This window comes from Euphorbia lathyris, chromosome 5 (genome assembly GCF_963576675.1).
Source record: "Euphorbia lathyris chromosome 5, ddEupLath1.1, whole genome shotgun sequence".
NCBI lineage: Eukaryota > Viridiplantae > Streptophyta > Magnoliopsida > Malpighiales > Euphorbiaceae > Euphorbia > Euphorbia lathyris.
In genome coordinates, this window is record NC_088914.1 from 21,153,609 (window position 1) to 21,181,419 (window position 27,811).

Here is a 27,811-nt window from a genome sequence, read left to right on the forward strand (position 1 = left end):
TCGGCTTTTTATGAACTAAATTTTTAGTTTTAATTGAAGTTAGATTAATTTTTCTAATTCGGAACATGTTGAAATCCACTCATTTTTTTTAGTTTGAGTTTAGCTAATTGATATGGATTGTATTTTTTATTTTTATGCATTTTGGTACAAATAGATATAAAGTTTCACACGATAGTTGTTCATTGAAGTTTGAGACATATTAAATAAAATATTAAAGAGATATTGGAATATTATACTTACAATGAAGTTTATTTCAATATAAATTATGTTATATTATTATTATTATTATCAAGAAGGTATTTTTTTCCAATTTTCTAGACAAAGAGATTGTAAGCGTCTAATACGCTTGATAATATGTTATTCTTGAAGAATGTGGATTATGCTAGATACGAATTCAAAATCAAGGTAAATAAAAATAAATTTTGATGCTCAAAATCCTAAAAATGTATATTAATTATGGATATTGAGATAATTGCTTTTGCAACATTGGCTTATATAATTTTTAACTATTATATTATGGTTCGTACAAAATTGTTAGTATTTCAAGAGTTTTTAACAGATGAAAATGAAATATGATCATAAGACAAATTATTGAAAAATATTAATTAAGAAAATATTATTATTTGAATCTCTTCAAATTCTCAAATGTTGAGCATAATGATTCTAATTAATATAATTAATTTCACATATTAATTATAAAACGTTTTTTTTGGTACTGAGTGGTTACAATTGCGATTTAATTCTATTTAATTAAAATTAATTTATGGACTTAATACTTCATTAAGAAAAAATAAAATGTTTAACTAATGGGCAAAAAATATTTTCACTCTCCTCTTTATACGCTTATGTCTCGACATTCTTTCTTATTTTCAAAAAAAAAAAAAAACCCGAGAGGAAGATGGTTCTCTCCTAATTATTTTTTTCGTCCCTTCATTTTTTTTCAATTCTTTTGTTTGTTTTTTTTACTTATAAAATTCAAGAATATATAATTATTAGAAAATATTAATGAAGTCAAATAAGTGATATCTGTGAGTATGGCTGATATTCTATATAGTGAAAGAATGAAGAACAAATTGATCGAATGCCTTGATGAGATATTACGAAATGAAAATATGAGAAATCATCATCTTAAACTGATTCAATTAGATATATTGGGTTATTGTAGCAGAATGAATAATTGAATTCGAATACTTGGTGATCATGAAATTCTATCAACCAAAATAATTATCATCAAGATGAATTTGTGACTAATTCTTACGAATTTTATTTTTTTATATGTAACATATTGAATTGATAAAGTTTCTTCATATGCAACATTAGAAAAGTATTGATTGTAATAGTTTATAGAATAATATATTGATGTTGCTTCCATTTTAACATAGATTGTAATTCTTTTGTATCGTAGATATAATATTTAATTTTAATTGTAGTTTAATTCAATTTTTTTTTAACCTATATTGTAATTCTTTTGTATCGTAAATATAATATTTAATTTTAATTATAGTTTAATTCAATTTTTGGTTTTTTTATTATATTCTAATATATTTCTTAATTAATCTGTTATTTTATTATTATTGTTTCACAGAATATTTGGAATATGAAAATGTATTAAAATTCCTAAAAAGTACAAATCATTGAATTTTGTAAAAATAAATAAATCATTCATCTTTAGTTAAAATTCTATAAAAAAGTAGTCAATTATTTTTAAAATTAATTTAATTTGAATTATCATTAAAAAATATATATTAATTTCAAATATACATAATATAAATTTTTTTCATAACATGATATAAAATTATTTAAAAGTAAATATGTCAATTTATTTATTTATCTAAATTATATAAAAGTTTCGACTAGTTAAAGTTAAACTATGATTATGAAAGATAAAAATGCATCAGGCTAAAAAGAAGTTAATAAATTCAACAAAGCTAAACAAATAAAATCTTAAATAAAAAAAATTATTAACAAAATAATAAAATGGTTTAAAATGTTATTTAGCCTTTCATCTATTTAAAATTTTATCATTTGTTCTTTGACCTATTATTCGGTCAAATTTGGCCTTTCAACTATCTCAACTGGTGAAATTTCACTCAATCTAGATGGAAACATGACAAAGTTGTTATTCCCCTTATATGTGGTGATATTTTGTCACATGGATTTGACACGTTGTACGTCTTAAGGTTTATTTTCCATGTAGATTTTCCTATATCAAAATAATTAATTAGATTAAAAAAACAAAATGAAAACAAATGTTTAAACTAAAATTTATCGAGTCTATGTGTCAGAATATCATGATGCGTCAATAGGATAACAATTATGTTAAGTTTCCATCCAAATTGGGTGAAATTTCACCAATTGAGATGGTCCGGGTGACCAATGATAAATCAGAGGCCAAATGACAAAATTTTGGATAGGTCAAATGTCAATAGTGATTTAAACCTAATAAAAAAAGTCTATATATATATATATATATATATATATATATATATATATATATATATATAAGAGCGGGGCAGGGAAGGGCTAATCGACTTCGATTTTGAGATAAATTCCAAATCCAACTCAATTTATGTATAGGTTTGAATAGATCGAGACCAATATCAAATATGTATTTCCAAATTCAACCCATAAATAGTGAACTTCAACTGGTCTAATGAACCAACGGATCCACGCATAGGTCTAGTTAATGGTGAAGAAACGTAGATGGACTAAAAACTTAAAATTAAATGCTGAAATAATAATTACTAAAATTTAAGTAGCAAATATTATAAATATTATAAATATTAAAAACATTAAATAGTGCAATTGTTGATAAATACCACAACCTAAGTACTAAATTCAAAATAAGTTGATAATATTCAACTTTAACTTTTAAGTCTCATGTATTTGTCCAGCAAAATCAATTCACACACTATAATTTTAAAATGTTGAATTTATTATATGAAAAATGATCTATTAATCCCATAAAAGTCTTATTTATCCATATATAAGTGTATACGGAAAAAAGAAATAAATAAAATAAATGTCATGTGTCAAAAATTGTGTAATGTAAGAAGAATTAACAAATAAGATATATTTTTATCCAAAACGGGTTAAATATTACCTGTGAAAATATCATAGATGACAAATGTTACCAAATGATACTACATGGAGCAAATGACAGAATTTTGGATATAACAATGGTCAAATAATCCGTAATACCGGTTATAGATATATTAAAAGTTTAAGGGGTTGTTATCCAAAATCAAAATTTAAAAAAAAAAACATTTAAGTAATTAAAGTTGTTATGAAAGGTTATATGTAAAAAGTCGGTTACTTTTGAGATTATAGAATTTGAGTAACCTAGTTTTTGCTTAGAAAACAGCTAAGTAGGCTCATATATTCACGGCAGGAAATAACAAAATTAAACAACAATATTGTCCTATTGACTAGGTAAGTTATAGCGACAAATATCCATTTATAAATTCAAGACCAACATAACATTATCTGTTCTTAGACTATCTTAATTTGAAATTAAATCGAAATTTCTCAACATAATACACTTTAGTCCATCGAGAGTTGCAAAGAGGTAGAGACGGTGTAAATTCCCTAGAGATACTAAAAAGAGTTGGAGACTAATGATTAGTCAAAACAATTACTATGATACAATAGAATGTATTAAGGATACCTTTTCGAATAAAGGTAGCGGGTACCCGTATCATAACGGTCACAGGTAATCTTTTTTAGATCTTATAAGTTATATCTTTATATATAAGATTCGAATAATCTTATAAGGATCGGTGGTATCAAGTATCCATAAAACCCTTATCCGTTTCCATCCATAATCGTATTGGACCTTCCAAATAAATTTGTCGATAAACCAATTTCATACATTTTTATTATTATTATTTGTAACTATATTAGTAACTGGGTAAACATTTTAGACATTTTAACAAAACAAAATAAAATTATGAGTAACTTATGTATGGCAGACTTAGGACTTGTTTGGTTCAGCTGTTAGCTGTCAGCTGTTTGCGGTTACATTAAGCTATTTGTTGTGTTGTTAACTGTTTAATTATTAGTGTTTGATAAAATTATATTGAACGGTTGTTGTTAGTATTTAAAATATCTAATATGGACATGTTTTAAATTAATCAACAGATAAATTATAAAATAAAAAAATATTGTGGGGGTTAGCTTTCCTAAGCTAATCCCGAGTTAATTTGTTGTTGTGTTTGTTTTGTTTTTACTTTCTTTTCCCTACCAAAACAAATAGAAAAATATTACACAAATTAATAAAAATAATCTAAATAAAAAATTTATTGAACGCAACAAAACATTTTCTTCGGTAATTATACTATAGAAATAGAAATAATGTTAGAGAACAAACATATTTTGTGGAAATAAGAAGAATAATTTTGTCAATATAAAAAAAGGGTAATTAATTTATTAGTCCCTATATTTTGATAAAACACACTGTTTAGTCCCTATATTTTCAAAAACACATGGTAAAGTCCCTAACGTTTTTCTCAGTGAACTGTTTAGTCCCTAAGTTTTTCTCAGTGAACTGTTTAGTCCCTGCCGTTAGACTCTCATGAAGATTCTGTTAGTCAATTTGGATTTGCGTTCTTCTTTTCCTTTATTTTTCTTTCCTTTAAACTCTAATGCATCTGAAATCAATTTTGAATGTTTTTTTTCTTGATTTTCTTCTTAATCGTTCAAATTCGTAAGCATTGTATCGGTTCTTTTTCTTATTCTCCATACAAATAGCTTCTTCTTCTAAATTGGATTTCCTCTTCTGAAGTTTGAAGGTAAATAGTAAAGGGTAATTTCGTCATTTCTGAAGTCATAAACGGTAAAAAAATCTAACAAACAGGCGGAAGGACTAAACAGTTCACTGAGAAAAAAGTTAGGGACCTTACTATGTGTTTTTGAAAATACAGGGACTAAACAGTATGTTTTATCAAAATATAGAGACTAATAAATTAATTACCCTTAAAAAAAACTACAAATAGTTGTTCATGAAAAACTCCAAAAAATGGATGGTGCTCCTGATGAGAGCGTTCTCTCTTAGTGAGGGCTAGGGTTCTTTACCCTTGTTATACTGCTGTGGTTTCCGTCTTTTTCCTGAGTGAGTTTCAGTGTTTCATCTTCGTTTCTGCGAGTGGCGGCGGATCGGTGGCTTCGCGGTTCGGTGTTTTCGACTACGGATCGGCGTTTTCGACTTCAGATCTGCGTGCGGCTTCGGTTTCGAATCTGTGGATCTGCGTTTCCGTCTTCAAATCTGTGAGCGGCGGTCGGAGCTTTCCCTGGCGGCGAACCTGCTGTGTGCAGTGGGTGAGTTTGGTTTTCTGTCTACAGATCTGTGTGCGGCTGTGGCTGTGAATCCATTTTTTTTGTCCACAAATCTGTGTGCGTGCAGCTCTAATTTTCGAACGACCTCTTCAGTTTCTGATCTTCTTGTTTGATCTCTGAGTGGTGGTTGCAATAATGGAAGGAATAGCAGACCAACCGGAACAGATCGACGATGGATTAGAGTTCCCTGACATTGGAGATCAGCCGGGAGTAATTTCTTATGCACTGTGTCTAGTTGGTTCGTTAATTACGGACAAAAATTTTAATTTTAATATATTTAAAAGCCGTATGGCAAGTTTGTGGAGACCGGGTAAAGGCATAACCATAACGGATTTAGGAGGGAGGCTGATTTTGTTTAGGTTTTACCATAAACATGATCTCCATTGGGTGTTGGAAGGTAGTCCATGGTCATTTGATAATAATGTGCTTGTGTTACAAGAAATTGGTCAAGGAGAAGAACCAACTACAGTCATGGTTATCAAAACCGGACCGGTCAAAGAACCGGAAAGGACAAAGGGTCAAGGGTTAGAGGTTCAATCGGGGTTTAACCGAGGTTCAACCGGTATTAAAAAAATTATGTAAAAAATAATATTTTATCCATATTTTAACTTATAAAAATTATATAAATAAAATTAAAAATATTGAATTTATAAATCCAATCATGAATTAAAAATATAATAAAAATTCAATTTATAAAAAGATTAAAAAATATAAATTACATATTTTTTAAAACTAAATAATTAGTATTATTATTAACATAACATATAAGTATAATAAAATAGTTATTATACAATTTTTTAGAGTTTTAAATTTTATTTTATGAAATATTTAAATATTAATAAAATATTATGAGTATTGAAATGATAAAATAATGTTCGTATAATATTTATAGAAATATAAAAAATTTGATAAATAAAAAGAAATAATAATAAATAAATAATATTTTAAATATTTACTTTTTAAAATGATTATATATATATCTATATTGTTAAGATTAAACACAAGTTAATAAGTGGTCCAGTGGTTAAGTAGTCATTTCCTATTCAGAAGTCCTGTGTTTGAATCCCTGGAAACTCAATTTTTTTATTGAGTATAAAATGTAACCCGACCAGCCCGGTTAACCGCGACCAGTTCAGACGGGTCACAGTTCAACCGAACGGGTTAGACGGTTTTGACCGGGTTGAACCGGTCGGCCCGGTTCGGTTCTCAAAACCATGACTACAGTTCCTTTGCATTTTGTGAATATTTGGGTGCAGGTGCATGGTTTGAATGCAGGTTTATTTTCTGATACCGTGGAGAAGGCGCTCGAAAATTTTATTGGTACATATATTGCCTCGGATAATAAAAATAAGTGGTCAGTTGAAAGAACGTTTCTCAGAATAAGGGTAAAAATCGATATCAGATTACCTTTGAAAAAAGATAAGAAGATTAGGAGAGCTGGAGGCAATTGGATGACGGCAACCTTTAAATATGAAAAATTGCCTTGCTTTTGCTTCATTTGTGGGATTATTGGACATATTGATAGGCATTGTGCCAAGTTTTTTGAGCAACCGTTGGATTTTATGGTAAGAAACTGGGATGCAAGTATTCGGGCACCTAATAGACGCCTCAATGCAATTGGGGGAGAAAGATGGTTGAGAGAAGAATGTGAGAATGCTGCAGATTTTCAAGGAAGAATGGAGCAAACAATCACACAAGTTAGGAACTTATCTTTCTTAGCCCATAACTTTGGTGTTACAGCTACTATGAATGGGGAAGGGATTGGGTCTTCTGATGCGATGGTTATGGATGAGGTGCTAATTATCCCAGAGGAAAGGAAAAGAAGGAGGGCAGAAACACTAGGGATAAATGTAGATTCAGTGAGTGATAATGCAAACAAACCAATTAGCATGATGGCGTGTGATGACCAGAATGGACATGGGAGAAACATTACAGGAAATGAGAAGATTACTAATATGGAGACCGTTCCAAAAAACGGATCACAGGCAGGCCCAATCGATGGGGTCTGCCCATCCATATGAAAATTTTGAGTTGGAATTGCCGTGGCTTGGGACATGCCAGGGCAATTCCTGTTGTTTGTGAGCTTGTTAGAGTTCACAAACTGGATGTAGTGTTTTTGTTTGAGACATTGGTATGTAAAGCACGTATTGAATTCATTAACAGTAAAATTAAGTTTGTTGGCTGCTTTGTGGTTGACTGTGTAGGACGTAGTGGTGGGATGTGTGTTCTATGGAGAGAGGATGGGGAGTGCTCACTCTTATTTTTTTTCTAATAATCACATTGATATGGAAATTATGGATTCAGTTAAAGGGAACTGGAGATTAACTAGATATTATGGATTCCCGGAGAGGGCTAGAAGAAGAGTTTCTTGGGATTTATTGCGCTCTATTGCCTTTGCTTCATCTTTGCCATGGACGATAATTGGTGATTTTAGTGATCTTCTTTCTCCAGATGATAAAAAAGGTGAGCATGATCATCCTAACTGGTGTTTTCAAGGATTTAGAGAAGCGATAAGTGATTGTGGTTTACTCGATTTGCCTTGGAGGGGTTATCCTTTTACATGGATCATGCATAGAGGTAAATGGAATGAAGTTTAAAAAAAGCTTGATAGGGCAATGGCCAATTCCGATTGGCTACTACTTTTTCCGGAAGCCTCTTTACTTAATATCACGGCGCCCCTATTGGATCACAGTACGATTCTGGTGAACACAACTACAGATATTGAGAGTCGGCCGTGTAGGAGATTTATGTTTGAAAGGAAGTGGTTTAGAGAGGCAACATTGGAGGAAACGGTGAAGGAGAGCTGGAATAAGGCCGACTTTATGCCGTTGCTGGATAAATTAGATAATATGTCAAGTTCACTTGATCGTTGGGGCAGGGGTTTACTTCGAGCTGAGCGTGAGGAGGTGAGTAAGTGCTCAGCAAGACTTGAACAATTAAGAGAGACGGAATCTGGGGCAGCGACTGAAGAATATGAAGAGGTAAGAATAAAATTGATTGACAGACTTCTAAAATGGGAAGACCATTGGAGGCAGAGAGCACAAATTGATTGGTTTAGAGATGGGGATTCCAATACAAAATTGTTTCATGCGTATGCAAATGGTAGACATAAGAGGAATAAAATTGTGAAATTACAAAGGGATGATGGGAGCTGGACGTCAAGTACGGATGGGTTATGCAAAGTGGCGATTTCTTATTTTAAAAATTTGTTTGATGATGCCGATATGGGGCAGACATTAAGGAATGATTCAGGTAGGATCAGTGATTTGTCATCCGTTTGTAATTTAATCAAAACAAAGGTCACATCTCTGGATAATGAAAAATTATGTGAACCACTTACCCTTGATGAGTTCCGAGTGGCGCTTTTTGATATGACCCGGACAAGGCCCCCGGCCCGGATGGTTTTAATGCTGGCTTCTTTCAACGATTTTGGTTGTTGATTGGTCCTTCGATTTTTCAAGCTGGTAAAACTTGGTTGGAGATTGGTAAGTTCCCTCCTACTCTAAATGATTCAATTATTACCCTTATCCCGAAATGTGAACAACCTTTGTCTATGAAGGACTTGAGACCCATTGCTTTGTGCAATGTGATTTATAAGATCATCTCAAAAGTTCTTGCAAATCGATTAAAAGAAGTGCTTCCTAATCTCATATCTGAATCTCAATCCGCCTTCATTAAAGGTAGATCTATTCATGATAATATTTTGATTGCTTTTGAAATAATTCATAGTATGAAAAGAAATATTGGAAGAAAAAAGGGGGAGGTTGCACTTAAGATAGACATAAGCAAAGCATATGATAGAGTGAGTTGGGATTATCTATCACATGTTCTCATGAAGTTGGGATTCTTGGAGGTGTGGATTGGATATATAATGCTTTGTGTTAAATCAGTTAAATATTCAATTAAAGTTAATGATCAAATTGTGGGTCCTTTTCCCCCGGAGAGGTTTGAGGCAAGGAGATCCACTATCGCCTTATTTATTTCTATTATGTGTTGAAGGGTTGTCTGCTTTGATGTTGGATGCTGAAAGAAGGGGGATTATTCATGGAGCTAAAGTGAATAGAAGGGCACCATCAATCTCTCATTTATTGTTTGTTGATGATGCTTTTCTGTTTGTTCAAGCAAATATTGAGGAGTGTAGAGAATTAAAAAATTTGCTAAATTTGTATGAGCATGCTTCGGGATAAGTTGTCAATTTCTCTAAATCAGGCATACTGTGTAGCAATAATGTACATCCAATTCTAGTAGAGGGGATCTCATCTATTTTGGAAGTTTCTCAACCTATCAATACAGGTAGATACCTTGGTTTACCTTCACTTGTTGGAAGAAAGAAGAAGGTGATATTTGCATTCTTAAAAGATAAACTATGGAAGAAAATTCAATCTTGGAGATCTAAGCCCTTATCTAAAGCTGGTAAAGATACTCTAATCAGAGCAGCAGGTCAGGCTTTGCCGGTTTATTTTATGAGTGTTTTTGCTTCCTATTTCAACTGCTGAAGAACTTCAAAAGATGTTGAATTCATTTTGGTGGGGTAATAAGAGGGACGGGTCAAGAGAGATAAATTGGTTGGCTTGGGATAAATTATGTACTCATAAAGATGACGGTGGATTGGGATTCCGAGATTTCACTGCCTTTAATTTAGCAATGCTGGGAAAACAAGGTTGGCGGTTACAGTCAGCCCCTGAGTCTTTGGTCAGTAAATTTTTTAAAGCAAAATACTATCCAAATGGGGATTTTCTAAAAGCTAGGTTGGGTCACTCACCAAGCTATATATGGCGAAGTATTTGGGGTTCTCAGTTAGTGTTGCAAAAAGGGGGGCGATGGAAAATTGGAAATGGTATGTCTATCAATGTATGGAAAGATCCATGGTTAAGAGATTCACCTTCTATGACGATTTCTACCGCAATGGTTGAAGGGTTGGAAAATTTAAAAGTAAGCGATCTCTTTATCCCTAGAACAATTGAATGGGATGTTGAACTATTACAAGAAATATTTTTGGAACAAGATGTAATGGCCATCATTCAGTCAATTCCGCGTGTATCTGGAAGAAAAGACCAGTTTATATGGAATGCTTCCCGTGATGGGTGTTATTCGGTTCATAGTGCATACCGCCTTGGAATGGAGGAAATACCAAACAGTACACATCTTAGAGTTGAGGGGGAGTGGAAAAAGTTATGGAGAGCTATGTGCCATTTAAGGTCAGACATTTTTGTTGGAGGCTTGTTCGTGATTGTATCCCAACTCGTCACCGGCTCAGGAGTCGGGGGATTAATATGGAGGATGATTGTGTTATCACTAGAAAAAGCTAGATCAATTTGCTGTTTTCCCGGGATTTTTGAATCTAATTTCTAGAATTAGCTAAAATCAGTGTGCACGGGACTTGGAGGATAGTTGGCATTTATTTGTGCTATGTCCAAAAGTCATGGAAGTTTGGAGGGAGGCGGGCCTTGCTAATTTAATTGATCAATCAAGCCTTGATGCGGATAACTTTGCTGGCTTCTTTTTCTATTTTTGCAGATTAGCTGGTGCAAAAAATTCTGAGATTTTTATGATGCTTTTGTGGTCATGGTGGGAGGCGAGGAATGACTACTTTTAGAATAAAAAATCCGCAACTGCCGTTGGAGTCGTTATGAGGAGCATGCGTTGTCTTGCGGACTGAAAGACGGCTAGGGAGGAGAGTATAATTCCTTCTGCGATACCTAGGGAGGACGACTGCCAGAAATTATGGCACCGACCACCGATTGATGTTGTTTCCTGTTGCACATATGCAAACATATTTACAATTCTTGGAAAAACAGGAGGTAGTGCAGTACTTAGAGATTTACATGGTGTCTTTATCTCGGCCCGGACAAATCTGGTGGAAGGAATTATGGAAGTTAGGGAGGCGAAAGCGTTGGCGGTCTTACATGCACTTGAATGGACCAGGGAGGCAGGTTATAATAAAATTCTATTTGAATCTGGTTCCTTGACCACTGTTAAAGTTATTACTTCAGGAAGTTTGGATCAGTCTGAATTTGGTGATATTATTGGGCAATGTCGCACACTTTTATCATCTCAAAACGGTTACACTATCCGTTTCATTAGAAGACAAGCAAACGGTTTAGCTCATGCTTTTGCTAGAGCGACCTCTCAAGTTGCTAGTCAGTGTTACTTTGATAATATCCCTAGTGGGTTTCCCCTTTCTGTATTAAACTTTTACCGGCTTTTGGCTCATTAATGATATTTTGCTTCAAAAAAAAAAAAACTCCAAAAATGAGTTGTTCGTGAAAAGCTGTAAAACGTTACGGTTTTCTAAACCTAACTAAATGCTATATTTCTTGTGGTTTCGAATTAGACACTAAAATCCCCTCCGAAACGCTGAAACAAACACCCCTTAATTATTAACATTTTAACATAATTTTTTTTATAGTTGTATTAATAGCGCAATAAATATCTTAAACAAGTTCTAGTAAAATACAAGGCAAGCCAGTTTTTTCAAAAAAAAATATATATATATATAACATTTATGTAAATCAAATATATACTTTCTCAAATTTAGCCCTTATCTCATATATAATTTATAAATGATTTTCCCTCCTAGAGCCCAAGTTAACTCTGACACTACCATGGAGGCAGTTGTGTTCATATAGACCCTGATGACCACGTAAATTTGATGGTCCACCGTTAGATATAGACTGATTAAATATAAGCTTTAAGATGTTCTGAATCCTCACCCTTTGATTTTAATCAGCCCAGATCCAACGGTGGATGACCAAATTTACATGGTCATCAAGATCCATGTGAACGCAACTAGTTATTATGGAGGATAGAACTATGACGTAGCACCGTCAACCCTAAACTAGTGAACAAGCACTAGACTCAACATGATCCACCATACTCCCTATGGAGGATAGGACTATGACGTAGCACCGTCAACCCTAAACTAGTGAACAAGCACTAGACTCAACATGATCCACCATACTCCCTCGAAAACTAGGAGACCGGCATCCAGTCTTGGGCAAGAGAGACACATGTCTCCAAAGTGAAAGAGCCCTACTGCTGGCAGAGAGCTAATAGGCATTAGAGGTGTCAAAATGGATCATAACTCATTTAACGACTCGTTTAACTCGTAATTAAACGAATTAGAGTTGACCCATTTATGTGTTGAGTCATAAACGAGTCGACCCACCTTACTCATATAATAAATGGGTTGGGTCATGAGTTAATTGGGTTGACTCAATTAACTCATTTAATAATTTATGAAAAAAATGATAAATCATGAAAAAACAGAAAATCGAGAAAAATGGAAAAAAACTAAAAAATAAAAAGCGGAAAATTAGTTAGAAACTTAATGTATTTAAGGGTTAATTTTAAAAAAATGAAAAGAGTGAGTAACAAGAAAAAGTGACAAAATACGAAAAATAAAAAACGTGAGAAAAACACAAAAATGTGAAAAACAAAAAACAAAAAACGAAAAACGAAAAAAAACCTGAAACCTCGAAAACGCAAAAAAAAACACAAAAACATGACAAAACACGAAAAATAAAAAAAACGTGAATAACACGAAAAATACAAAACATGAAAAAACACGAAAATGTGAAAACACGAAAAAAATGAACAATGGAAGAAAGTGAGACATTGTGAAAACGCGAAAAAACACAAAACAAAAACAAAAACGTGACAAAACGCGAAAAATGCAAAAATGTGAACAAACACAAAAAAAACATGAAAAATATGAAAAACATGAAAACACCAAAAACACAAAAACGTGAAAAAACGTTAAAACGCATTTTTTCACATTTTCGCTTTTTCAAAGTTAATTTTTTTCTTCAGATTTCGTGTTTGTCACTTTTTTAGTGTTTTCCACATTTTTTTTATGTTTTTTTCGTGTTTTTCACATTTTTTCAAATTTTATTTTTGTAACGTTTTCGTGTTTTTAATAGTTTGTTTATGTTTTTTCACGTTTTCCACATTTTTTCAACTTTTTTCGTGTCTTAATAGTTTGTTTATTTGCATTTTTTCATGTTTTCCATATTTTTCAAGTTTTTCGTGTTTTTAACGTTTTTCATGTTTTTGTGTTTTTAACCTTTGTTTATGTTTTCATATTTTTTTTTTACTTTTTCTGTTTAGAGACAGTGGCAGAAGGCACGAGGTGCCAACACCCACGACTGCCAGGAACCATCCCTTATGTCATTGTTCACATTTAACGTATCCTTTTTTTAATGTTGTTTCCGTTTTTACATTTTTTTTGTTTAAATTTTTAATTATATTTAGTTAATCGGGTTAAATGAATTAAATATGTTGATTTTTAATTTTCATTGTATTTAAATCAAAAATTGCTTAGATTTAATTAATTGGGTTAAATGAGTCAATTCATATAACTCATTTAATTGTGTCATATCCACCCATTTATTAAATGGGTCATCCAACTCATTTATTAAATGAACCGAGTTGTATCAATTCATATATTAAATGAATTGAGTCAATCCATTTATCCATTTTGACAACCCTAATAGGCATAATGAAGGAGCCCAACACTATGGAGCCAACGGACCCATAAAATGCACCCCTACAAGAGTAAATGAGCAGTTGAGAAAACCTCTCGCTAAAATAAAGCAAAATAAGGACGATCTTCCCCCTTACCTTTAGAATTATAATTAGGCCAAATTTCTCAACAATGCCCATACTGTTGCTGCTGCATTTCACAGCCAAGAAAATTTCTATTTATTATGGTGTATTCCCTAGCTTTAAAATTCTTCTTTACAGTACATGAATGAACGAATGAACCAGAAACATTTCTGCAAGAACTCTGAAAACACTTGGTGAGAATACAAACAAAAATGACATGTACAACTAATCTACAAGTCAGGGATTACTGAAAATTGGATATTATTCATCTAAAAATGCCTTCCTCGTCTGTTCCAGGTAAAGCTTTGAGTACATCTCGCAGAGCGTAGTAATGGCTATCACATTTGTGATCCGAAAATATGTTGCTGGAGAGCACTATCCTTTGAAGGTGTTCACAGGGATGCTGCTTCCACAGTGTATAATATTCCAGCTCCCTCCCGTCTTTGCTGCAGCTATTCCTCTTTAAGTAATACACCGTTCCTGGAACGAACAACTCCTCTGGTTCATCATCATTAATTCTTGCAGTTTTGGAAGTTATAGCATCTCTAGGAGCAGTCAGTGATGTGTCACGGGTGGAACTATCTGTAAAATGCATCAAGATGGTGAATAAGAGAAGCAAAATTCCCGAAATTCTGTCACAAAGGGAACACATAAACCATAAATAACATAAATGGGCAATTTTCATGTGATAAATATTCTTTTGCTTATCCCGATTTGATAAATTACTTCCTCAAAAACGAAAGCGATAGGCTTATCTCCTTTCTCTACTAAATTAATGGATTCCAAATAAAAAGGATGACTGCACAATCTTCATAAATACACATGTAATCAAGTTATCTCATTTATACACCGTAATGTTTTATACTTTTGATGGTATCTACTCTTTTCTTGTTCACCTATGTCATGCCATGTCATCCATAAACAGCTAACTGATACACCCTAATGATCCTCCATCACCAGTTCTCAAACTCCAATGACATTTTAAAGCAGCCTACATCCTGAATAATTTTTCAGCTATCAGTGGCAACAGCATTTCCCATAACTTCAAATGAGATAAACCTCGGTATTGTTTACTGCACCAGGCAGCCAGCAATTTCCTAAATTAAAGTCTTACCCCATGACTTCAGCATTACAATCCCTGTATACCACCATAATTCCCTAATTTATCGTCAAACTAAATCATTCCGGCAGCATTTTGGAGAGCCTCAATCTGTTACAGCCACAAAATCCAGCAGTTTAATCTCTAAGGAGCACTGGATTGACTGTGGATAGCATTCACATCTCGTATTACCTTTCTAGGGATGCAACTTTCGACAAGTTACCCAGGATTTTGAGAATGTATGTAACATCTAATGTTTCGTTGGCACTTAAGGATGAGAAAGCTAAGCAGCAGTTTTGTCATACCATTCTTCAGTTGGATTGTAGGAAAATTTTATTTCTAATGATTAGAAAGTCTAAAACCAGTGGTCATGTACATTGAAAAGTGATGCTTGAACTAAATTCTAAAAATGTGGCAATCTTGAGATAATGTTTACATGCAAACCAAAAGCAAAAAGTATAACCACTTCCTTTTTGAAAGAAAACAGGATACTGTGAATAAAGGATAAATTTGAGGATTAGGGGACCCGTGGTTTTGGGGCCTGACGGAGTTAGTTATAAGAGAGCTGTAGCTGGCATACATGTAGGTGTGGGGTGAGAAGGCAAGGGGCATTTGGAAAAAAAAAAAAAAAAAAAAAAGCAACTTCGGTGCAGCCTTCCTTAGCCTTGGGAAGGGGCAGTTCCCTGTGGGAGCAGAGGAGTTGTGCTTCTGTTTATCTATTTTTTCGTTGCTTGTTTATTGGTTTAGCTTTCTTTCTTCCATAGTCTTTCTCTTGTTTTCCAATTCCTGGCCCTAGAGGTCAGAAAGTTCATTTTCTTATTTCTCTGTGTTTGCTTGAGCTGTTTTCCATTACTTTTTCAGCTAATTCCAGAAGCTAAACACAGTCCTCGTTTCTGGTCAACAAGCAGTCGTAAATACTAATTGCTTCAAAGCCCAATATAATTTGCAAACATTGACATTCATTTTGCTAAACCTAAAATTATCTAACCTTGGATTGCCAGAAAAAAAAAAAAATATATATGGGCAATTTATGCCCTACATCTAAAAGAGGAACAGGCTAATAGAATACCAACCTTAAAAAAAATGACCAAGATTTAAGGAAACAACATTTTGCCAGTGTCTGGGCAATAGCTGGAAGAACTTACCATTAACATCTTTGTTTCTACTGAATTTTGCATAATCAGCAAATTTCCGAGCTACATCCTGCACAGAAGATACAACCTGTTTTGCATTTGTTACCAAGCCAACCACACTTTTCCATTCCTCCTTCTCAATCAGGCTCGTCCTGTACAGCAAGGATGATTAGAACGATAATAAAATGATACCCAAAATGAAAGCTAGCTTCTATGAACTGATGAGCAATTTCTTCATAACTCCTTGATGAATAATTTTTTTTTAAAGAAGAATGCTGCCTCAATTGATGCTACCAGTTGGTCAAAACTATATGAAATAGCAGATTAACAATATGCATTTGAATTTTATCAATATTCTCAAAGTTCCAAAGTCACCAATTTCTAAATTTCTAAAACCTGAAATACCAAAAGTTGCCAATTCACATGTTTGATTGTCTATATACTCTATACAAGTCAGCACATAACAAGTGCTTGACTAATAAAAAGAAAAACATGCTTGTTTGGTTGATGCAAGTCTCTGTCTTCAACATGGTAACAAATGAGCAAATGTGCTTCCACGGTTACACACTTACCAATCAGTTTCGAGAATTTCATTTCTCAGCCTTGCAAGAGAAGCTGCACTCAACCTGGGGACCATATCATCCTAAAAACATGAAATTATGAAAGCCATTAGGATTCAAATCGATAACTATATGAATTAATTTTACCAACAAATTTTTCACTTTCTTTTCAAAAGGGAAAAAGGACTTTCACCACAAATCAAAAAGATCTGCCACCTGCATTACAACTGTGGTCACAAAATTGGCACAGCTTTCAGCTAGTTCTCTGGAGACACAAGGAGGAGTAGCGTATCCAACAGCAGAAACTATATCAGGGCTAAACCCAAGTTCCTCAGATGTCCTTTTACGAAGCATGATTGCCAGCAAAGAAGCTGTAGCAGCTCCAAGGGAATGACCCACTAACCTTAACCTAAAACCCTGTAGATAAATTAGGTTCACCAGAAATTTGATAATTATATACATGGAAGCAGGTATATAGAGGGAAGGAGGTAGAGGAAAATCTTCATCAGAACCTGATATTTCTCTAAGCACTTCCTTATTGTTCCAATCTCATGATTCAGAAACCAGCGTGCAGCTTCGGCAGTGCCAAAGTGGGTCGAATAGCCTTCAAATGTGACTTCTCCATCACTTGAAGAAATAATGTCTGTTATGAGGTCATAGACTGTATGAGTTCCGCGAATCGCGAGAATAACGAGTTTTCTGCGTGGTTCAATCCCTATGTAATATCCAGGCCTCATGACACTAGAATCTTTTACAAATTTGAGAATATTGCTTTCACGAAGCATGCTGTTCCTTGCAATCCAAAAAGCATTGTCCTTGTAACAACCTTTCGCTAACTCAATGTGGTACATGAGATCTTGCACCTAAATAGAAGATAATTACCTTAAGTTGTAGAATAAAACATTTTGACAAAGTGTAAAATCAGTGGACAGGTTATTATCAGAAATACAATTTACATTGAAGATGCAAATACTACTTTCAGAAATAAAGTTTTGTAATTACTATGATTTCGGAAGAGATTTGAACACCCTTAAAATCCTCAGATGGATTTAAGGAGGATTGACGAAGATAAATAAGATATAAGCCAACTGTGAGGTCGCTCAAGCCCCAACCCTCTATCCCAGTCTTGCTCCGCTGAATGCTTGCAATGATCTCAGAAACTGATCGTCCTCCAGGAGGACTTCTGTTCCCAAAGCCATTCCCTGCAAATTCAAACGTTCAATGACCCTCCACGAGAAAAAGGCGACCTTAAAACTTGATTGATGCAGTTTCTTTCCCAAAGATTGGAGTCTCGGATGATATTAACAACCTAGGAGCAAAAGAAAAGATATGGAAAAGCAGGGCTCCAGCCAGCCAGTGCATCTAAGGTGGGATGTCAAGAATTTTTTTGAACTCCAACAACGAATTCAAGAAGCTTATGTGTTTCATGCGATATATCAACTCCAAACTAAACAAGTTCTATCACAAAATTCATACGTATAAAACATTTCATGTAACTAAAAATAGCTGTATCTTTTAGAATAAATGAAGGGCAGAGCTCATTACATAATTGAGTAGCTTGTTCAAGAGCTTTTGTAAGCCACGCGATCTCCAATTTCCACTTATTATCATTCAGACGATCAGCATAACTCTGTGTTTCATGCCTTGAAGAAATTTGGGGTGCATTATTTGGTTCTTTTAGAGCATCTGCTCCTTGTTCATCTAGCTTTGACATTTTTGGTTGACCCCGATTCAAAAACCCATAGACAAATCTTCTGTATGTTTCTTGTCTCTTAATCAAATTTCTATTGTAGTCTGCATAGCAGCAGAGAGAAACCAATATGAGCAAAAGAAACCTGCTAATGGAACAAAAAAGAAATGCAGTCCTTATACCACAACTACCATGAAAAGGAAATAAATAAATTTCAAGTTCCCACAGGCTGAAATCAGACGACAAAAAGCTCTCATAGACTATGAAGCAATCTTTTTATTCATATACTACAAGAAAATGTTTATTCAGTTTTAAAGCTAAACACGTTTATCAGTGACCGGGAAGCTAGGTTTCAAGTAATTATGGAAAATCTTGACTCCCATGGATGAAAATTAACTTAATAAGCATAGAAATTCTGCTACTGAATTAAAACAAAGCAAAGAAATTCCGCTACTGAATTCAAAAATCAAAGAAATGAGAAAATAGAGAGCCGGTGAGTGGACTTACACAACCCATGGGATAAACGCTTGATTAGTCGATCAGCCATTTCAAGAATCACAAGAAAAGATACAGGGAGCTAGCCAAATGATGATGAAGCTATACATGTAATGAGAGAAAGAAAGTAATTTCAAATGTTCTTAATAACTCGCGGCGGTGGAAGTCTATAGACAGAACCCGGTGTCGGTGAGGTAACACGTAACAGAAGGTGGTGGAAGGAAGAAGATGATTGGATCGGAAAACGGTGGCGTATTACGAAGTTTCCTTGTTCTGAATTTTTGGGCACTACGGTCACTACACAATTAATCAGAATGGGCCGGAGTTATTGGATAAAACATTATTGGGCTCAAGGGCAAAACGGTAAACTCGAGTTTTTTTTCCAACACCCGTCTTCCTATAAATAACCCCTCCTGTCTAGGGTTTAATAGATTCAACAATCTCACGACGCCGATAAATCGTTAAAGCTTTACTTGGCCGTCGTCTAATTTACATCTTTGAAGCTCTAGATCGGAAATTCTGTATATGCATCTATCCTTATCCTTCTTCTTTTTTAAGTTGTTTTTGTATTTCATTTGAATTGATTATTTGTGAATAAGTGCGAAGAGAATCAAATGAGGATTAAATGTTTTCCCTATTGGTTTGATTGCCGAAATGATGGCATTCATTCGTATTAGCTCTATCTGATCTATCTCTTTCACATTTCTATAGCAAGATCTGTTTCTTTTCTTTTGAATAATGATTTCTCTTTTTTGTTTTTTGATTTTTTGAAAAACTGGTGGGAATGAAATGATGATTTGAACTTGTTTCCCTATTGGTTTGATAGTCGAAATGATGGCATCATACGTATTAGCTCTATCTGATCATTCTCTTTCACATTTGTATAACAAAATCTGTTTCTTCTCTTTTGAATAATGATTTTTTTAAGTACTGGTGGGAGTGAAATGATGATTTGAACTTGTTTCCCTATTGGTTTGATAGCCGAAATGATGGCATCATACGTATTAGCTCTATCTGATCATTCTCCTCGCCATTTAATTTTTTGAGATTTTTCATCGGAATGAAGGAAATAATATTTTCCAAACTTGAATCTCATGGTACCTTGAGTTTTTACCATAGATCAAGGGAACAACATTGAACTTTGTTGCGATTACAACATTCAGATGCTGAAGATTTTTCTTTTTATATAATTGAATTGTGTAGCGAAGTGTAGATGTGAAATTGTTATTTTATATGAGATTTTGAAGTAGAATGTTCCTTGATAGGGTTTCATCTCTGAAATCTCAAATTTCATAAAAGAAAAGGATAGGGTTCAGATTAATACAAAAACTGTACAATAATGTGTCCATAACATGTAGATGGATAAATTTGGGAATTTTCTGAATGTTTAAAATCTGGTTTGACCTACAAGTAGTTGCTGATCGGTGCCTAGGTTAGGTTGTGCAAGGGAGGAATTGTTAACAAGTAGTGATAATTAAATTAATGAAAGGTAAGTCTTCGAGCTTTTTTATGGGAGAAAATAAATCTTTAATTAGGATAGGGTTGAATTTCTTGAGAAAACCCGAAAATGGTAAAATATTTTAATGTAGCAGCAAATCATATTGCTTATAGAATTCTAATTAGAATAAAATTAAAGGTGCCTTCTATGTAGAGGTGGCAATTTCTGACACGAAAACACGATTACAGAGCCAACCCGACTGATACGACACGATTGACACGAAAATCATTTTTCTAGCATTTATAACATATAAAACCATATGGAACATAAATATGTGATAACACGAATTTGACACGAAACATGATATTGTCAGGTCTACTTCTATGCTTATTTTGTTTTTTATAAAGTAAGTTTTATTTTATTTTTTCTACCATTGAATGAGTTTACTTTGTCAAAGAAACAAAGTAAGCATAGGCTAACCCTAAAATTAAAATATCCTAGATGAGGGTTAGGCTATGCTTACTTTGTTTTTTACAAAGTAAGCTTTATTTTGATTTTACCATCATTGGATGAACTTATTTTGTTAAAGTCTATTATTATCTAATGGTGAAAAAAGCAAAGTTAACTTTACTTTGTTAAAAATAAAGTAATCATAGAAGACACCCCTAGATGCTATCCCTAGATGATATAGAAAAACTTCAAGTTCTATAAACATTTGAATTGAACCAGATAGTAAATACTCTGGTTGTTATTTGAAATTTCCCTCTAAGCACCAGAGACGTTTCTAGTATTATAGAATCCCTAATGACAGATTTGTTCGGATCTTAGGAGTATGAACCCTCAGATTTCTGTATATACAAAGAAAAAAGTAGCCATCTTCATTAATAAAATTGCACATGATCACCAAGTAGAGTTGATAAAAAAATGTTATAAGCAAATTTGATTTTGAACATTTTGATATTTAAGATCTTTTAGATGTTTCGTGGAAGAGAAACTAATTGCTTAGAGGCTGAAACTTTGAATGGGTGGTTTGGGGGATTGAAGGATTGAAATGGTATGCATGGTGATAAGACACCTAAATATACCTTTAAGTAGACCTGTCCACGGGCCTGAGTATCCGTCTGGCCTGCCTAGCCTCGTGTCCCTTGGATCGGGCTTGGACAATGAATGGGACATATGAAAATATCACTGGCTGGCCCAGCCCGGCCCGCCTTATTAATACAACAACAACAACAAAGCCTTAGTCCCGAAATGATTCGGGTTGGCTAATATGAACCATCATATAAAACCGTGAAAATCAAGTCGTGTCAGCGACACAGATTCGCTCCCTCCACTCCGTCCTATTCACTACCATATTTTCCTCAATTCTCAATAAACTCATATCACTCTCGATCACCCTCCAAGTTTGCTTAGGTCTTCCCCTACCCCTCACCACTACATCCCTTTGCCACTCTTCGGTTCTCCTAACCGGCGCATCAAGCGCTTTACGTCTCACATGGCCAAACCACCTTAGTCGGTTTTCTCTCATTTTATTCTCAATAGATGTGACCTTTACTTTTGTCCTAATTATTTCATTACGCACCCGGTCCTTTCTCGTGTGACCACACATCCATCTCAACATACGCATCTCCGCCACCGACATCTTATGGATGTGGCAGTGTTTCACTGCCCAACACTCCGTACCATATAACAATGCTGGTCTAATTGCCGTCCGGTAGAATTTTCCCTTCAATCTATTAGGCATGCCGGGATCACAAAGGAAACCCGTAGCACTCTTCCACTTCGACCAACCAGCTTTAATCCTATGAGCAACATCTCCATCTACTTCTCCATCCGTTTGGATAATAGATCCTAAATACCGGAAGCAATCCGAGGCCTAAACAACTCTCCCATCTAGGATGATTGTCCCTGCCGCCCTACTCCTACGGCCGCTAAACTTACACTCCAAATATTCTGTCTTACTTCGACTCAACTTAAAGCCTCTAGATTCTAGAGTTTGCCTCCATAGTTCCAACTTCATCTCCACTCCTTATTTCGTCTCCTCAACCAACACAATATCATCTGCAAACAGCATGCACCATGGTATACCATCTTGAAGTGAACTTGTTAGTTCATCCATAACGATGGCAAAAAGAGATGGGTTTAGTGCGGAACCTTGATGCACTCCAATCGTAATAGGAAACTCTTCAGTCTTCCCAACACTAGTACGTACACTCGTGCATACTCCCTCATACATGTCCTTTATGATGTCAATATATTTCCGCGAAATGCCTTTCCTTATCAAGGCCCACCAAAGTACTTCCCTTGGTACCTTATCATATGCTTTCTCCAAGTCAATGAAATCCATATGCAAGTCTTTCTTCTTATTTCGATAATGCTCCATTAATTGTCTCATTAGATGGATGGCTTCCATAGTTGATCTTCCCGGCATAAAGCCAAACTGGTTTTTCGAGATCTTCACCGTCCTCCTTAGCCTTTGTTCAATCACTCGCTCCCAAAGTTTTATAGTGTGACTCATTAATTTGATTCTCCGATAGTTGGCACAATCTTGGACATCGCCTTTGTTCTTATACAAAGGGATTAAGGTACTTTTCTTCCATTCTGATGTCATCTTATTGTTTCTCCAAATTTTGTTGAAGAACGTCGTCAACCATTCGATTCCTCTTTCTCCCAAACATCTCCAAATCTCAATAGGGATGCCATCAGGTCCTACTACTTTCTTCAACTTCATCTTACTTAATGCTATTTTGACTTCACCCTTTTGAATTCTCCGCAGGCATTCATGATTTATCATATCGTGATGGATACTTATATCTCCAACATCTTGTTGGCGATCTCCATTAAATAAGTCATCAAAATAGGACCTCCATCGTTCCTTGATATCCTTATCTCCAACTAGGACTTTCTGGTCCACATCCTTCACACATTTAACTTTTCCGAGATCTCGCGTCTTCCTATCTCTCATCCGAGCAATTCTATATATGTCTCTTTCCCCTTCTTTCGTATCCAATCTTGTATACAGATCCCGATTCACCTTTGCTCTAGCATCTCGTATGACCTTCTTTACTTCCCTTTTAGCCTCTTTGTATTTTTCGTAGTTCTCGTCACTCCTACATTTCCCCAATAGTTTATAGGATTCTCTCTTACTCTTTACTGCTTGTCGTACTTCTTCTGTCCACCAAGATGTGTCCTTACCCGGTGGCATGCTACCTTTAGATTCCCCTAGAACTTCCTTCGCTACTTCCCTTATACTATGCTCCATCTTATTCCATATCGAATCTATATCTGAATCCATATTGCAAGTCCAAATATCTTTTTTGGTCATCTCATCCACAAATTTTTGTTGATTCTCCCCTTGCAATTTCCACCACTTAATCTTAGTCTCTACTTGAGGTGTTTGTTTTCTTATACATTTCCTACTTCGAAAATCTAGCACCACTACTCTATGTTGGGTTGTCGTACTCTCACCAGGGATCACCTTACAATCAATATAACTCTTTCTCCAAGCACTCCTTACTAAGAAGAAGTCAATTTGGCTCGCATTACCGCCACTCCGATAAGTCACTAAGTGGGATGTTCTCTTCATAAACCATGTGTTCATGATACTCAAGTCATAGGCTGATGCGAATTCCAAAATATCATTTCCTGCTTCATTCTTATCTCCAAAACCATACCCTCCATGAACACTCTCAAACCCATCTCGCCTAGAACCCACGTGTCCATTGAGATCACCCCCTAGTACCATTTTTTCATCCCTAGGAACCTGTTGCACCACTTCCTCTAAGTCATCCCAAAAAGCTTATTTTAAGTATAAATTTGATTTTTTATAATTAAAAATTATGTATAATTTTTTAGGTGGCTTATATGGGTTGGACTTGGGATTTGATTTTTAAGCCTGAGTTGGGATTGTACAGGTCTACCCTTAAGTAATATTACCCTTTGAGCATAAAGAAGTCTTTAAGTAATATTATCCATTAGTATTCCATCTTGGAAGATCTTTTTGTATTTAAACCTTGCCTTAGAAAGGACACGCAACTATGTAGTTCATAGTGTCTATAGGGTTTCTCTTTATAGAGATGTGTCTTCTCATCAAGGATGTATGTTCGACTTTCTTGTCTTTAATGGATTAGGGTGGATCCCTTAAGCTTGTATTGATAACTTACCTACGGTGGTGGCGGAAATCCAGTGTTTGACAAGGCTACAAGAAGACTTCGATGTTCTCTATAGTGTTGCTTATAACAACTCAGTCTCCACTTTTAGCGTACAACGATATGTTTTAATCTCCACTCTATGTCGAAGTCTTCTTGTAGCCTTGTTAATGCTGGGAGTTGAGTTTGTCTATAGCCAACTCCTCTTTAACATTCTCACCCACTTAGAGGATGAATGTCCTTGTTGATCTCCCTTGTCTCCTCCTGAGAGAGATCAATTTCTTCTTGAATTCTATCGAGTTTTTGCCAAGTTGTTCGCACTTTTGTTTTCCAAATTGATCTCCGCTCCTATTTGAGCTTTGTTTTGAGTTTCCACTCTTCTCTATCTAGAAGTGGTTTTAACTTTAACCATCATTCTGTTGTTCCTGTAATCTATGGCTTGAATGTCTTCGATTGAAGAATTTTTCTCTCATTGTAATTGTAAACCCATTCCACATCAATAGCAAAAGTAATTTTTCGAAGTTATTGAAATTTTTGAAAAAGTATTTTCTACTATCAAGGATCTTCATTCGAGTCTTCTTTCTCTAAGGATCTTCCTTCGAGTCTTCTTACTTTGAGGATTTCCATCTTGCTCTTCAATATATATACTATAACATACCATAAGAGGGTCTATATAAGACCTATTTCTCTCATGTACTCTCCCCCATTTGAGGGATCATCGTCCCCGACGATCGAGGGAAAGGGTTTAGTATATTTACGAAGACCATTAATATCGAGTAGCCAAACAAAACCTTCACAAACTTTGACTACACGATATTTGCTCTAGTTTCTGCTTGTTCATAATCAAAATTGCTTTGACCCGTACTTTCTCTTTTAAATTTGCACCTCGCAAAAGGAACAAAAATAAATGTCCCAGTAGTCATAACATAAAAATGTGAATTTTGGTACCTGAATACATTTAATGCAACCGTGTCAACATTCACGAGGGTAATGAAACATCAAGAAAATAATATTGTAATCATTATTCACAAGACAAATAAGAACTCTTACATGATTTAACCAGTATTTTAAATTCTTTGATTTAGCTTAATACTAATGTTGATGAGCTTCTTCTAAGTTGAACCCGCTAAACTAGTTGTTTGACCAATATCTTGTTGTTCACAAGCGTTTGCTCTTTAACATACTATCGGCTCAATGCATTTACTACCGTAGAGGTTGAGGAGGAAAACAATGTAAGCTTGGACTTGTCCGTGGAAAATTCAAACTTCGCTTCATTTACTACCTCCTTTTGCCTTCGATTTCTGCCTCGGTTGTCAACATTTGGTATTATCCTTCAAAATGATTTTGAAGTTGAAGTTAAAACCCAAAACTAAAAATAGATTAAGATGGGCTGTAGAAAACGAGTGGAATGAAGATCCTTAGAGAAAGAAGACTTAGATGAAGATCCTTAGAGAAAGAAGATTTCGATGAATATCCTTGATAATAGAAAAGAATTTTTCAAAATTTTCAATAACTTCGAAAATTTACTTTTGCTATTGTTGAGTAATGGGTTTACAATTGCAATAAGAGATCAAGCGAGCTGCGTGGAAACTCAAAGAAAAATTCAAGTGCGGGAGGCGATCAATTTGGGAAATAAGAATGCAGAAAACTTGGCAGAACCTTGGTAGCGTTCGAGTAGAAAGCAGAGCTCTTTCAGGAGGCCCCAAGCATTGGCATGGCTACTGGAAGGCCTCGACATAGAGTTGAGATTGGAACATATTGATGTACGCTGAAGGTGGAAGCCTAGTTGGTATAAGCAACACTGTAGGGGACAAGGACTACACTTGGCGTTGTATCTCTGCCACCCTCTAGGTCAGTTGTCGGTACTGGCTTAAGCGATCCACCCTAGTTCACTAGGGATAAGAGAGTCGGGCATACGTCCTTTGTGAAGGGAGGTGGATGTCTCCATAGAGGGGAACTCTATGGACACTATGAGCTCATTTTTAAGGCAAAGGTTTGAATACAGGGAGAGGTTTGAATATAGGGAGACCCTCATTGATAACCTATAGTGCGTGCCCTTTCTAAGATGAAATTTGAATACAGAGAGACCCTCCGAGATGGAATACCGACAGATGCATTGATGTGACACTTAAAAGGGGATAGACTCCTTCTGTGGGAGTTGTCTAGCCAAGACTTGGGGAAAGTCTTGGCGCCACACGTGGTTTTGGCTTGGCTCGGATTGGGCCTCGTGACATTTGGTATCAAGTAAGATATCTTGAGAATGCCTAAGTGTTTGGATGAGGATTGACAAACGGCCACTTAAGTGTCTTAAGTTTGGAAGTTAGACGTTTGGATGTAAGTTGATACAATACCTATTTGGATGTCTCATGGCCATAAGTTTGGAATTCGGATAGAGGTCGGTGGTGATGGGTAAGGGACATACGCCTGGAAAGACGTTTCTTAAGTGGCGGAGCATGCAGAAACTTCTCATTGGTCTACTGAGGACATATGTTTGGGATGACGTTCTTTAATGGCATAGCACTCGGAAAGTTCTCATTAGTTTGCTGATAATCCAGTGGGAAGTTATCCGTAAAAAGAACTTAGAGGAGCTTATAAATAGAGGGTGATAAGGGATGATTTGGTAAAAGAGAAAGTAAATGCGTAGAGGTTGAAAGGTGTGAAAATGGGTGATTTGGAGAATTGAAAACCTGTATACATGGTGATAAGATGTAAATACCCTTTTAGCATTAAAAAGTCCAAGTATGAGCTCTTGAGAATGTCTATAGGTTTAAGATGAGGATTGACAAGTGGCCACTTAAGTGTTTAAACTTCGTAAGTTGGACGTTTGGATGTAAGCTGATAAGAGGCCTATTTGGATATGTCATTGCCAGAAGTTTGGAACCTTAATAGAGGTCAATGATGAAGGGCAAGGGTCCTATGCTTGGGAAGATGTTTCTTAAGTGGCGAAGCACATGGAAACTTCTCATTGGTCTGCTAAGGACATATGATTGGAAAATGTTTCTTAATGGCGGAAACTTCTCACTAGTCTATTGATCATCGAATGGGAAATTGTCCCTAAGAACCCTAAAAAGAACTTGGAGGAGCTTATAAATAGACGATGATAAAGGATGATTTGGTGGAAATTATTTAGAGGATGAAAGCTATGAAAATGGATGATTTGGAGAATTGAAAATACGTATGGATGGTGCTAAGATGTAAATATTATCCTTTAAGCATTAAAAAGTCTAAGTAGGATATGTTGAGAATGCTTAAAGGTTTCGGATGAGGATTGACAAGCGACCACTTAAGTGTTTAACTTCGTAAGTTG

General features: G+C 35.0%; 1 protein-coding gene and 3 non-coding genes across 6 annotated transcripts; 3 read left to right on the plus strand and 1 right to left on the minus strand.

Annotated features, from left to right (window-relative positions):
- Positions 1-14,000: 14,000 nt before the first annotated feature.
- LOC136229999 (uncharacterized) lies at positions 14,001-19,180 on the minus strand. Of its 3 annotated transcripts, none has more exons than XM_066018900.1 (8): positions 18,931-19,180; positions 18,279-18,527; positions 17,736-17,935; positions 17,246-17,596; positions 16,950-17,150; positions 16,746-16,816; positions 16,186-16,325; positions 14,001-14,523 (listed from the first exon to the last, which is right to left on the minus strand). In XM_066018900.1, the coding sequence occupies exons 1-8, from the start codon at positions 18,968-18,970 to the stop codon at positions 14,207-14,209; spliced, it is 1,569 nt and encodes a 522-aa protein (XP_065874972.1). In that variant the 5' UTR covers positions 18,971-19,180; the 3' UTR covers positions 14,001-14,206. The 3 variants fall into 3 exon arrangements, with proteins under 3 accessions (XP_065874972.1, XP_065874974.1, XP_065874973.1); XM_066018902.1 differs by having other exon boundaries at positions 18,279-18,568; XM_066018901.1 differs by having other exon boundaries at positions 18,279-18,571.
- Positions 19,181-19,525: 345 nt separating this feature from the next.
- Positions 19,526-19,612, plus strand: LOC136231688 (small nucleolar RNA Z102/R77). The gene has a single exon (XR_010690057.1). It is a non-coding gene; the product is annotated as a small nucleolar RNA Z102/R77 (small nucleolar RNA).
- An 88-nt stretch (positions 19,613-19,700) lies between these two features.
- On the plus strand, positions 19,701-19,787 carry LOC136231687 (small nucleolar RNA Z102/R77). The gene has a single exon (XR_010690056.1). It is a non-coding gene; the product is annotated as a small nucleolar RNA Z102/R77 (small nucleolar RNA).
- Positions 19,788-19,855: 68 nt separating this feature from the next.
- LOC136231686 (small nucleolar RNA Z102/R77) lies at positions 19,856-19,942 on the plus strand. The gene has a single exon (XR_010690055.1). It is a non-coding gene; the product is annotated as a small nucleolar RNA Z102/R77 (small nucleolar RNA).
- The last annotated feature ends 7,869 nt before the right edge of the window (positions 19,943-27,811 follow it).

Excerpts from the sequence above, each read along its gene's own strand:
- LOC136229999 (XM_066018900.1), bottom strand. The coding sequence starts at position 18,970 with ATGGCTGATCGACTAATCAAGCGTTTATCCCATGGGTTGT. Across the intron at positions 17,936-18,278 it reads TGAACAAGCTACTCAATTAT|GGAATGGCTTTGGGAACAGA; the intron begins GTAATGAGCTCT and ends TTGAATTTGCAG. Across the intron at positions 14,524-16,185 it reads TAGAAACAAAGATGTTAATG|ATAGTTCCACCCGTGACACA; the intron begins GTAAGTTCTTCC and ends TGCATTTTACAG.